The following is a 13,049-nucleotide window of genomic DNA, read 5'->3' as shown; positions in this document are numbered from 1 at the left end:
AGCCATCTTTGGCATCCACCACTAGACAGACACAAGGGAACAGATCTTTTCAGAGCTGAAAAAGCAGTTCTTCAGCCAAGGGATGGTAGGGTTTGAAGTCACTGGAAACTGCCTAAACAGGTTTCTCACCTATATTCAAAGATCATTCACCCAGGAAGACAAGAGAAACCAACCTTTTGTACTTCTGTGGAAGGTCCTAGCTGAGGGAAAGTCAGGCAGGCCTGGGAAGAACAATGACTGGTGAGAGAAACCATCTTGAACAAAGCCTGTATCTTGCTAGATGAAGTTTTAGATTTGTAGATGAGCGTTTTCACTTTTACTTGCTTGTAACCATCTCTACTTTTAATCTTTTACTTGGCTTCACTTAACCTGTGTCCTATTATTAATAAATCTGTTCTATTTTCACTATAAACCAACTCAGGGCTGTGTTTAGAGGGAAGCATGTATTTACCCCAGTTATGTTAATAAGCTGTAATGTGCTTTTTGTCTCTTTAAAGGAGGAATGAACCTTATTATTTCTCTGAACTCGCTAGGAGGGGGCTGATTGACACAGATTACACAGCTTTGGGATGCGGAGTACCCTGGGGTCACCTTGCGGTTTGTAGCCCCACTTGGTGGAAGCCAGAGTGAAGCTGTAGACAGGCTGCTAGGGTGAGAGCTGCTGAACCAGGGCTGTCTAGCACACAGACACTTAGCGTGTGACTTGCATGCTGGTGGTCTGATTGTGAGCAGACCTACTTGGGAGCTACAGCAGCAAGGCATAGTGAGACACCCTGGGTTACAGGGAAAGAAGTGACACAACCCCTTGTTGGTCTGGATTGCAGCCCCCACACCCTGTGACACCTGGCTATTTTATTTTATTTTTTTTAAGAAAAAAAGTTATTTTCATTGACTTTTGTCCCCCTTATAGCACTAAAGAAAGTCATAGGCCAGTAGAAAGATGAGAACTACAGACAGATGTTCTGTGCATGCACAGGGAGCTTGCATCTTCAGCAGAGTCCATCAGATTATGGTCCCCCACCAGGGAGATGCTCTGCTGGGCTGGAATCTCACTGGTGAGATGTTTGGCATGCCGGTGCCTGCACTGCGGAGAGATCACACTGAGGAAAGCTGTTCTGAAACGACGGGAAAGCAGGTTGTAAATTATGGGATTCACAGCAGAGCTCAGGTAGAAGAAAACACCTGAGAGAGAAAAGCAAAGTGTGGGAGAAATCTAATTAGCGGGTGGAATGTGCTCAGAGGACAGAGTCTCTATTTCGTAATGTAGCAATGAGATACACAGTTCCAGAGGTGCTATAAAACAATCAGATCAGAAGGTGGGAGGAAGAGTAGTCTGAACTATGAAAGAAATCTCCTGAAAAAGCAACATCAATGCTGAATTGGTGCGATCCACCTCGTAATTAACACTCTGGAACCACATTCAACATTTTGCCATGGTCGGCTGAAAAGATCATTCCTCCCTGGAAGAAACTAGATCTTTAATGTTATTGCTGGCAGTAATCTAAATCCTTAGCTTGGCACACACAGGGGCTGGATGATTTGGCCCCATGACAGCACATCATTTTTAGAAGTCCCTTTCCATGAGAAGATCCCGGGGCAAAAACTAAGTGTTACAGCCAAATTCTGCCTTCTGTTTCACTGGTGTAAATCTAGAGTAACTCCATCATCTCCACTGGAGATACTGCAGGCTCACACCACTACTCTTTGGCCATTAGTCTTTGTGGGCCCAATTGTACAACCCTTACTCACACTTGAGTCAATGAGTGTAGCCCTAAATCCTTCTGACAAGCAACACATGGGCAAAATCCAGCTTCTGGAGTATAATTGGGTGTGACTGCACTGATATCGCATTGCACCAATGTATTCTGGGAGGGATTTTTACCTCCTTCCTCTGAAGCATCAGGAGTGGCCGTGGCTGAAGATGGGACATTGAGCAGGGAGGGTCAGGGCTCTGAAGTGGCCCTGGGCATTCTGTCTCTCAGGTGCTTGGATGGCTGGTTCTTGCTCACATGCTCAGGATATAACTGATCCCCATATGTGGGATTGGGAAGGAATTTACCCCCAGGTCATAATACAATAATAGTGTAGTCTCCTGTGAGCCACAATACTTCGGTCTAATTTTGGTTGTTGGGTTTAGTGTATGGGTGCTGGCTGGTTCTGGTGGCCTGTGCTATAAAGGAAGCCAGACTAGATGATCTTGTGGTCTCCTCTGGCCTTAAACTCTATGACTCTGTGAGATCTTGTAATATATGGGGCCCAATTCTGATTTGCTATACTAGTGTAAATCCACACTTAATGGAGTCATTCCAATTGTGCACCAGTTAACTGAGAACAGAATATGGTTATCATATTTGTGTCTCCTTTTCTCTCCTTTCTGCATAAAGTACCCTCTAGTTCACTAATTAAGTACTAATTCAGTATCCTTAATACAAGGAAAACGTATTTAATAGAATCATTTAAATGAGGTCTTGCTTCAAGAGAGCAACTCTGTGTTTGCATTATTGCTACTTTTGTCCTTCCTTTTCTCATTCCCAGTTTATTTACTTATTACCCCCACGTTACATCAGGTCTGACTTTATACGATAAGCTTTTTGAGGCAAAGACAGCATCTTGACTTGTTTCTGTGAAACTCCTAGCACCCATTTGATAGCATAAATATAATAAAGTATAATAATCTATTTAATAGTGACACTGGAAAAAAAGTTGAACAATATAATTGAGGAATGGTTGCAGAGTTGTAGCCGTGTTGGTCCCAGGTAATATCTTTTATTGGATAAACTTCTGCTGGTGAAAGAGACAATCCTTTGGTTGACAAAGCTCTTCTTTAGGCCCGAAGAACAAGAAAACGATCTGTGTAACAGGTCTGTTTCACCAACAGAAGTTGGTCCAATAAAAAATATTACCTCACCCACCTCGTCTCTCTAATAACTGAGGAAGAACATTTGAGCATCAATATATTTGTGAATAATTTACTCACTGGTTGTCTGAAAAAAACCAACCTGTTCGCAAATATAATTTCCCTCAGTTCTCCTGATTATCAAACCTTAATAAAGGCAGTTACCTGACACCACATGGATTAGGTTGAACACATTGGCCAACGGCTCAGTCCAGTCTACAACGAAGCTGAAGAAGAGACGATCAATGTGAAATGGGGCCCAGCATATAGAAAATACCATCACCAGAACAACTGATTCAGAGAAAGGGGAAAAGAAAGAGAGTTACAGAAGTATATGGCCTGGTATCTTGATTTGATTAAACCAGGTTCAGTAAGCAGGATGAAAAGTCCCAGGTAGCTACAAGTATTTATCCACTGGGAATCCTCGCCTCATTTATTCAGTAACCTGGTTCATAATCTTTGTTTATCCCTCTGCTGTCTGCCATGCTCTCTGCAAAATTAACTTCAGACTGAAAGAGAAATTTCCCACCAATTTCTCTCTGGTCCGCATGCAGGAAACATTGATTTTTTAAAATACTCTGATGAGTTTCTAGTGGAGCTGATAACAAACAGGTGGTTTTTAGCTGATACAGCACTTCATCCTAAGCACACTTTGGAGGAACCAGCAGGATTCATGCTATCAGCAGGACTTTGGACATAATGGCCTCTTGAGTTGTCATCCTCTCTCACGGCAAAAGCAAAGCTCATGACTCATTATTAATTTCCAGTGGGCACTGCTTGTAACCTGCAGGGGAGAGAGTCGAGCCCAAGGGATTGTTGTATGATTTTCAGACTGGGTGGCATCTATTCAGGTCCCTCGTATGCTGACCTGCACCAACCGGGTTAAGGATTTGCCCCCTCCATCCCCCACTACTTCAATCACTCAGTCAACTGAGTCTGCTAGTCTGACTGAGTCTACGGAGTCAGTCTAATGCAGACTAACTGCTTTGTAGATGGATAGGAGAGAAATGCTGGCTGAATTCAGAATGCAAATACCAGATTTCAAATGGTAAGCTAAAGTTGTCTTAAAGCCTTCTGACAGGGAGATGCTATTTCCTGAAATATGTTGAGTGGTTTAGGTTTTTTGGGTAGTTCCGGTTCCAGCTGTGGGGACTGCCTGGTGCATGGGTGGCTGTAAACGTTTTAAAGACAACACTAAGTTAGGGAGCGATGTTTGGGCTTTGTAGGCTGCTGGAGCTCAAGTGGTAGGCCTGCCTGAGGCTCCACATCTTGCCACGAGGTGTTGAGGGCTCTGACAGAAGTTGGCACAAGTGAAATCAACGGTAAATGATGGATATAGATTGGCAGGAGCTTTCTTTGGAAAGGGTGCAGCATATGATGACAGGGGAGGTGATGCCTGCATAACAGACAGTCACCAGCCTGCATCTGGAGAGTTGAGGGGAAGATTATATATAGACAACACATATTTAGTTGGTTGTTTCTGAAGTTTGCAGTTGTTGGAAGGTGAACAAGAGTGAATTTGACTACTCATCAGGACAACAAAGGATCAGTCACACACGACTGATAGCACAAGTTAAAGATGAATATAACACAGGAAGTTGCTTCTTGAACACATTACTGCTAATGCCCCTTACCCGTGAGGGGAAAATAACTCCACTAATTCAAGCCTGGAACCCCACACATATATCCCAATGAACATCAGACCCATGGTCTATAAGCCTCTAGCTAAAACAGTGCTAAGCCTTTCTTGATCAGAGATATCCAATTGGGCCTAATTAGGGAGGAAATTGTTTGTAGTTAACTTGAACTGTTCGTCAAACAAAACCCAGACTTCACCTTAAACTTCTGTAGGTTTTTGTCTGCACCTTCCTTTTTTTCCGCCTGCACCTTCTTCCCCATGTTAAATAATAGGTATGAAAAAAGGATTAATTACTTACACAGCATCTTGGTGACTGATTTTCTGGAGGGTCTCTGAATATTCACAGCCATTTCATTTGCTTCCAAAGGTTTCTCTCCTCTCAGCTGGCCAGGGGAAAGAGAGAGAGAGACAGAGAGAAACAATGTGATTTCTTCTGTAGCATTATGGAGTCCTACTGGCCACACTAAGAATTCAGCGTGCCAATTCCATGGTAAACTAGTCTGGCAATATTGAGCTCGGTAAATCTTGCTGTACAGTGTCACCTATTGGCGATTTACAAAGGACATTAACTGAGTTCAGTCGGCCTTTGAAGGAAGTGTCTTAGTGATTTCAGACATCCATATAGTAAATAAGAAATGTTGTATATCTAGACAATCATTTTTTAAATGGAATGTAGTGCTCGTAAAAGGTTCTAGAGTGACACTCTGGAGACTGTAGAAGAGAGAGGCCAAGGAGCAATTTTTCGCTTTTACAAATCACGGGCAGTTTGGTTTGGGTTTTACTAATATGAACCTCAAACCAAGGATAGTTTGGATCCAGGTTTCTTCTGATCTGAATCAAGAAAGTACAGAGTAAGGATGTGGATGGTATGATAAAAGCTTTTAGTTTTGTTCCATTACTAGAATGGGCAAATCAAGGTGTAGGGCTTGATTTGGTGCTGATTTGGTTTTGATTTTGCAAAACCAAACTTTGGGGGAGGTCAGATGCAGGTTCAATTGAATGTGAAGTTTGTATGAGTTCAGATAAAAGGTTCTGGTTTTGTTCCACATCTCATCTGGCAAAACAAAAGTTTTAGTGAAGATTTAGGTTAAAAACAAATAGATTTTCTAGATCTCAACTAATGTACATCTAAAGTATGCTTCTAAGTCAGTTTGCAAAAAATACCCCTCACTGACTTGAGTAGAGTAGGATTTGGGCTATAAAGTCTATTAAAATTCAGCTTTGTTTTGTCTTCCTGCAAAATATCCACTATTATTTTATTCCTAGGTCCTATGCATTCAATCAAAATTCCTGTGATTCAAAAATACTGACTAGGGGGCTTGATTGAGTGACTCAATGCAAAGAGACTTATGGACTTCATTGGGCTTTGTATCAAACACTAACTACTTAGGCTAATTTGCATGGAATGAGTTTGATGAGTAAAATCCTTGTATTCCAACAAGCAGAGAATACTAGTGCAGCACATGCCCAGATTCAAACACACACCAATCAATTACAACAAAAAAAGTTAATACTTTCTCAGCACATTTCCCTTGGCCTTTAAACAAAAACAGGGTGATAAAGCACAGTTGTCTCTTCCTACTACAGACTAAAATGACTAATGAGATTAAAACTAATCCCAATTAACTCTTGATAATCTAATACTTAATGGAGTGCTTTTCTGATGAACTGGAGTTGAGATCTGGTGGTTTCAGGATGAAAAGGCCATTAACTGGTCAGTCAGAGGGAAGCCACTTTTGACGTGATTTTATCTGAAACTTGAGCTGGTTGGAAAATGGAATTTCCATTTCATGGGCAACTGCAACATTTTAAAATTTATTTTCTTTCCAAATTAGAAGAAAAAGTATGAATTTCTCTCAAACCAGAAATTCCAAATATTTTCAATTCAGAAACATCAGAACTTTTGTCCTGATAATTGGAATCGTTTGTTTGTTTTTGATAATGTCAAAACATTTCCTTTCAATAAGGCAAAATGTTTCATTTTATGAACATTGAAACACTGTAATAGACAATATATTATATTTATGTTACTAATATATATAAAATATAACACTTGAAACAAAATGATACAATGAAACAATTCATTTCAATACTTGTCCATAAAACGTTTAATTGAAATTGACATGTTCCCATGAAATGTTTTTACTCTGACGAAATAGTTTTCTGTCAGAAGATGCTGTTTTGTCACACAACTTTCAACCAGCTATAGCTAGAATAATCTGTAGAGACCATTTAACTGGGGCACAGACGTTTTGATTTTAATGGTTGACTACTCAGCCAAAAATTTTAGTCAAGATTTTTCAGCACTTGAAGAATAGCAGTTAAGCTTTTATTATATGGGAAAATATATATGTAGAAAGAGAAGCCAAAAATAACTGAACTAGTGAAATATTCTTGTGAGAAGAGGATATTTCATTCTTTTGGCCTGACTTATTACATTTTAGTTTTCTGTTTCATGATTTACAATTAATTGCATCTTATAAATTTTTCAAGAGTGTTTTAACTGTGATAAATGGCAGGCGTGTTTTTATATTGATCAATTTATCAGGTAGGACTCACACTTGGGAAGAAAATAGGAAAGCTAAATTGCCTTGTGATTGAATATCATTTTATCTGTGTTTTTTCCTTATTTCCTTTGCTCTTTTTACTCATAATCAAAGTTGTTTAATGAATAAACTTGGTTCATATCTAACATACAAATGACTAAATGTTTGATTAAAAGCTTTCGTTTCCCTTTAGTGGTTTTTCAGTCTCAATAGCCATTTATTCTAAGAATGCCTGAAAGCCATAGAGAATATACTGCTATGACTCAGTAATAAACCATAGGAATGTGGGTTTTTTCTTCTATGCCGTGGCTTTGATAGCATTGTGATGCCTAATCTTCAGACTCCCCAGGGACACTGTGTTGTGGTGGAAGGATCAAAGAGAAGGAGAAACTGAGCCATCAAGACGGACAAAAGGCAGTGATGGATGCCTTAGAAATGAGTAGATAGATAGAGTAGAGGCTTAAATAAAAAAATGTGTGAAGTAAGAAGCTGGAAATGGGGATTTAGTCATATATTCATATATTGGAGAATGTTCTACTAAGAATCAAATGTCATAGTGTGAAGTTCTTCCCTCTGTTACAACCCCACTGGAACCATTCTCTTTTAGATTACTGGTTCAAGTCTGACCCAAGTTAATAGTAATCAAAAGTTGTCATCTGATAAAAAGTTTGATAGTCTTGCTTGCCTGTCTATGCAATTATAAAACACAGTCAACACGGCATCTAGGAGCGCCAGTGGGATGTGAATTGGGTGGTCTGAGTTTGATTTCCAGTGGACAGATGTTATAATGGCAATTGGCAGTGGTGTTGGTCTCAGGATATTTGAGAGCTGGGAATTTGTGCTGCAATGGCGTTTTAGAAGATAGTCCCACTATGTCAGTGTGGGCAGCCACAAATCATGACACACATTGTTGAGGAATGCTAAATAACTCAACTTCCTGGAGGTCTTCATTGATAAGAGCGCTGCCACTTGCCTTGATCGGACTGCGTTCACCAAATAATAATAAGAGAACTGGGGAAGGAAGAAGAGTTCTGTGGAGCTCAAAAACTTGGCTCTCACCAACAGAAATTGGTCCAGTAAAAGATATTCCCTCACCCATCTTGTCTCTCACAACAGCAATTGGCAGTATCAACTAAAGGGTCAGGGACTGGAGAGCTATGGAAACAGACCTCTCCTCTCCCTCTAGTGATGGTTTCTCCAGATCAGGTGATTTGTAATAACGCTTTTTGTTCTGTGGGTCACTCTATAAAAAAGGATATCCTCGTGGACTACTGCACCTCTTGTGGGTTCTCTTGTGCGTTTATAGCTACCATGATGGAGAGAGACAGGGTCCAGATGGGGACTCGTCAGTCAACCTTCTCCAGTGGCTGGGGGTGGCAGAGGACTGGCTACCATGGGAGCAAGGCAATGCCTCCTAAGCCCAATGTTTGTCTTCAATCATGGGAGGTTCTCAGACAGGGACACTGTTTTGTGACAGGAGAGCCATTCTATCATGTTGATTGCACTGCTAATGGATTTTGGGAATTTTTTTTTTCAGATAAGCTATTCAATACTTCCCCCCTCGCCCTCCCGATGATATGCTCAGTTTATAGAGCTGGTCGAATGACTTAGGTTCACCAAATTATTTAGGCAATGAAACCTGCAAAAAATGTTTAGCATACAATATGCATCAGATAACTGTGCCCATTATTCTCCTGGAACTACTCTCCTGACAACATTTCCCAGCATGTTGTTTGACAGACACGGGGATCAGGGACCAAATCCTGGAATATGTTCCCACAGAAAGGCTTGGTGACCCCATGGGCGTTATGTGGTTACTTCAAGAGCAGGTTGATCCCCGCAGAATTAGCCTTCACCTTTATGACTGTGGGGCTCAGAGGTATGTATGTAAAGTTATTCACGTAGCCACTGTCATTGCAGCATCTGAGAAGGGCTGGGTGGGAAACGGTTTTTCTGTTCCATGAGAATTTTTGAGGTTTTGAATATATTTTCCATGACATCAAACAACCATCGGACGGCAATAACTTTCAGCTACGACAGGCCTAGGAAGAATTTGATCTGGCGAGGCAGAGGCAAAAGGTTTTATATGCCCTTATGAATCCCCAGAACCATCCAGCACACCAACAACTGCCTGTGTGTGTGTATTTCTCTCCAGTGAGTTTTCCCATTGATTTGTGAGCAGAACTCCCCACTGATTTCAATGGAGATTTCGGATTTAAAAATAAATGGCTCAATATGGGCCTAATAATTTTAGCAACAACACAAAATTGGAAAGCCTGGCACACTGCTTCATATTGGATAAGCTTTTAGTTTTCTTTTAGACATTCGAGTGAATGCCTTTTACAGCAGGGATTTTTCTTTCCAAGTGGCTCCTCTCTGTATCTGTAAGTTCCCTAAGGACGCTCCCATCTTACCAGGCCCTTCAACACATTCCCCCCATCATCCTTCCAGTTATATGTTGCACCCAACAGCCGTCTGGCTAGAGCAACCTGGACAGGTTCCCGATTGAGCCAGAGTGCCTGCTCACAAAGGGGCCAAGCCTGCAAGTGGCTGTGTTGAGGGCACCCTGCATTGTGATGGAGACACTCAGCATCTTGCAAGACTGGACCATAAGTGACTGCTGCATTGGCTTTCCCCACAAGGGACTGAGCCATCTCTAGACACTGAGACTGGAAATCAAACCCTGGCAGTACAGATAACCAGTCCGATGGGGCTGGGGGACAGGAATTTCACAGTGAAGAAGTCCAGAGGGGTAGCCACGTTCGTCTGTTTTCAGCAAAACAACGAGAGTTCTGGGGCACCTTAAAGACTAGCCAATTTATTTGAGCACAAGCTTAAGTGGGCAGAAACCCACTTCGTGCACCTGACAAAGTGGGTTTCCGCCCACGAAAACTTATGTCCAGATAAATTGGTTAGTCTTTAAGGTGCCACTCAACTCTCGGTGTTTTACAATGAAGAGGAGAGATCTTTTGTTCCCTTTAAATAAATACAGTTGTCGACTTTGCAGGATGCTTGCCAATTTGCAATCCTGCTGGGGATTTACTGAGCTACTTCTTCCTGGGTCATTGTTTCTTCCTGCAATGCAATAATAACGCAGGGTATTCCTTAGCATTTTTGGTTTTGGCAGGGCTGAGGGAACCAACTGGAATCCCCATTCCTTCCTCCTCCAGAGCACTGGCTGGAAACATCAGAATCAAAAGTCAGCCTCCCCTTTGCTAGTACCTGAGCTGTTTGCCAGTTGCAGGGTCAATTCTGGAATGTTTCACCTCAGTATTACCATAAGCGTATGATGCGCAGAAGGGGACAGGCACTCTGATTTATTAACCGATTTCCTGCTCATCACTGATTTGATGTAAATGGTCTGTGTCTGAAAATGACCTAACTGTGCTGTTTGTCCATCCCCTCCATTTAAAAGCTGAATGTTTTCCCCTGGCGTAACTCGCGTTGAAGCCAAGTGAGCTGTGCCAGGGATGATGTGGCTTAAAATGGAGCAGTGTATTATGAGTACAAAGCAGAGTAAATAGGCGCAATTGATTGGACATGATCACTTGCTAATTACCTGTTCTGTTCATTCCCTCTGAAACACCTGCTATTGGTCACTGTCAGAAGACAGGACACCGGGCTAGGTGGAACAGTGGTCTGACCCAGCATGGCTCTTCTTATGACATTCAGCCCTTATGATGAAGAGATTGAACAGAAGAAAGGTTTGGGAGGATTCATAAACCTGTGCGTGTGAGCTTTGCTTTGCCACTGGCTTCTTTTATTGAGTGATGACTTGGAATACCGGGGCAATGGTGAGTAGCTACAGTTCTTCTTGGCAAGAAGCAACAGGCTTTTCATTCCTGGTTTTTAGATTTTCAGCTTTTACTCTATAAAGAAAACACTGCTCAGTGTGCCTTGAAATGCAGGTAAAGCTGATGAGTGAAACTATGCAAAGACCCCACAATATTCACTACATTGCAGTTTAACCCATTCACCCCTTCAGAGATCTGCTGTTTGCTACAACTTTTAGGCTATTCATCTTCACAGATTATCATTAATACTGCACGGGAGTGTTTCCTTCCCCCTCCTCCTGTAAGTCACACTGAGCAGTAGATAGCTGAGGCAATGTATTAACATGGCAACACACATTTGACTGCTGATTCTTGTTCTTAGTGGGATTTCTGTCACGGTCTATACATGCATGCGGCTTCTCATGTTTTTTTGTGCAAGTCAAGAAAGCCAGCGTTTCCTGCCTTACAGCCAAAGTTACAAGCAGGTGTATGAGTTATATTAAAAAAAAACATTAAAAAGTATACAGGTCCCCAGTATCATTATTAATAGCAGTGTTTTTCACAGTTGTACAGTGAATAAAGGTGCATTGGTACAGTATGATATAGGCTGTTTTCCCCCCAACTTCATTCAATGATGTCCATTCACAAGCAACCTTAGTGTCTGGAGGGACTATAGATATCAAACACTAGCAAAATGTGTTTCCCTAAAAATTCACTCTGTGAAAAGAAATCATTTGCTGAATGTGCTGTCTGCAGCAGTAAAGCAGCACATCAATTTATGGCAGTTTGCATGTGAATTTGTAATAAAAGAATATCTGCGACCGTCCTTTTCTTCCCACACTTATTGCCTGCCTGTGTAGAAGAGAAAAGATGCAGTGGAAATTTGAAAGCCACAAGAGGGGGAGAGGCAAATAATGCATGAGATTCAGTCACTACAATCTCCCTTTTTTTTCCACTCTTTTTACATCTTCCTTTCAGTCTGGATCCTGCATTTGTTGCAATAGGGGAACTAACACATGTGAGCTGCAACTGAGACCTAAAACAATCAGACTTAAAATATATTGGGCCAAATTTCTCCCCTGGGTAGCTGTTTTAACTTTACAGTGGAGTTGCACCAGGAATGAATTTGGTACATTGTTTCCTGGGGCTATCACTTGAAATCTTTTCCCTTGTCTATTGATGGAAAGTCAGCAGATGCGGGCACTTTTACACGAGGAAGGAACACAGTTGAAATTGGACTTACTTTCAGTCCCATCAGGTAGTACAGCACGCTAATGGCAGCCACGGGCAACACATAAAAGAGGAAGGAAGTGACCTGGATGATACAGTTGTAGATCCACAAGGGCATGACCACGGTGCAGGTAGCAGAGCCCGGGACCAGCGTGCCATTGGGGAAGTACTGCAGCATGATGCCGTGCGTGCTGGTATTGGGCAGAGAGAAGAGGACAGAGAGGATCCAGAGCACAATGATTATCCTCAGGGCACGCTTCCTGGTGCTCTCTAGCTTGGCTCGGAAAGGGTGGAGGATGGCTATATACCTCTCCACGCTGAGTGTGGTCATGCTGAGGATCGAGGCGAAGCACACAGTCTCAAAGAGGGCTGTCTTGAAGTAGCACCCCACGGGGCCGAACAGAAAGGGGTAGTTGCTCCACATTTCGTAGACCTCCAGGGGCATCCCCAAGAGCAGCACCAGCAGGTCGGAAATGGCGAGGCTGAAGAGGTAGTAGTTGGTGGGCGTCTTCATGTTCCTGTGCTTCATTATCACCAGGCAAACTAAGAGGTTGCCCATCACCCCAACCACAAAAATCAAGGCATACACCAAAGTCATGGGCAAGAACAGATGGCTCCGCTTGGGTCCACATAAAAAGGCGAGGTAGTCCTCGGTGCTGTTTATGTAGCTCCTGAAAACTTCCTCCTTCACAGGTAGGTGATCAAACCATGAGATGTTAGTGAGCCAGTCCATTGTTGGTTCTGTTGGGAAGTGTCGCTACTCAGATCCAGTCTTACTCGGGCTAACTCAGGCTTGCCTGCTACAATTTGCTCACTTCTGGAAACAGAGAAAGGAAGAGAGACACACACACAGAAGTCCTGCCACACCTGACAGCACAAAGACACTGACTGAGAGATATAAGTTAGTATGTATGGCTCGACTCAGTTGAGGTTTTGCTGTTTTAACAGCTGTTCTCGTGTGAGGA

General features: G+C 42.2%; 1 protein-coding gene across 1 annotated transcript; it reads right to left on the bottom strand.

Moving 5' to 3' along the window:
• Nucleotides 1-922: 922 nt before the first annotated feature.
• On the bottom strand, nt 923-12,817 carry NMUR2 (neuromedin U receptor 2). Its single transcript, XM_067566796.1, has 4 exons — nt 12,098-12,817; nt 4,834-4,918; nt 3,062-3,187; nt 923-1,182 (listed from the first exon to the last, which is right to left on the bottom strand). The coding sequence occupies exons 1-4, from the start codon at nt 12,815-12,817 to the stop codon at nt 923-925; spliced, it is 1,191 nt and encodes a 396-aa protein (XP_067422897.1).
• Between the last annotated feature and the right edge of the window lie 232 nt (nt 12,818-13,049).

Source organism: Emydura macquarii, unplaced genomic scaffold (assembly GCF_026122565.2).
Source record: "Emydura macquarii macquarii isolate MOO-44397 ecotype Brisbane River unplaced genomic scaffold, CSIRO-AGI_Emac_v2 contig_2768, whole genome shotgun sequence".
Taxonomy (NCBI): domain Eukaryota; kingdom Metazoa; phylum Chordata; order Testudines; family Chelidae; genus Emydura; species Emydura macquarii.
The sequence above is the reverse complement of the archived record's forward strand: the minus strand, read 5'-3'. Positions and strand labels throughout refer to the sequence as shown.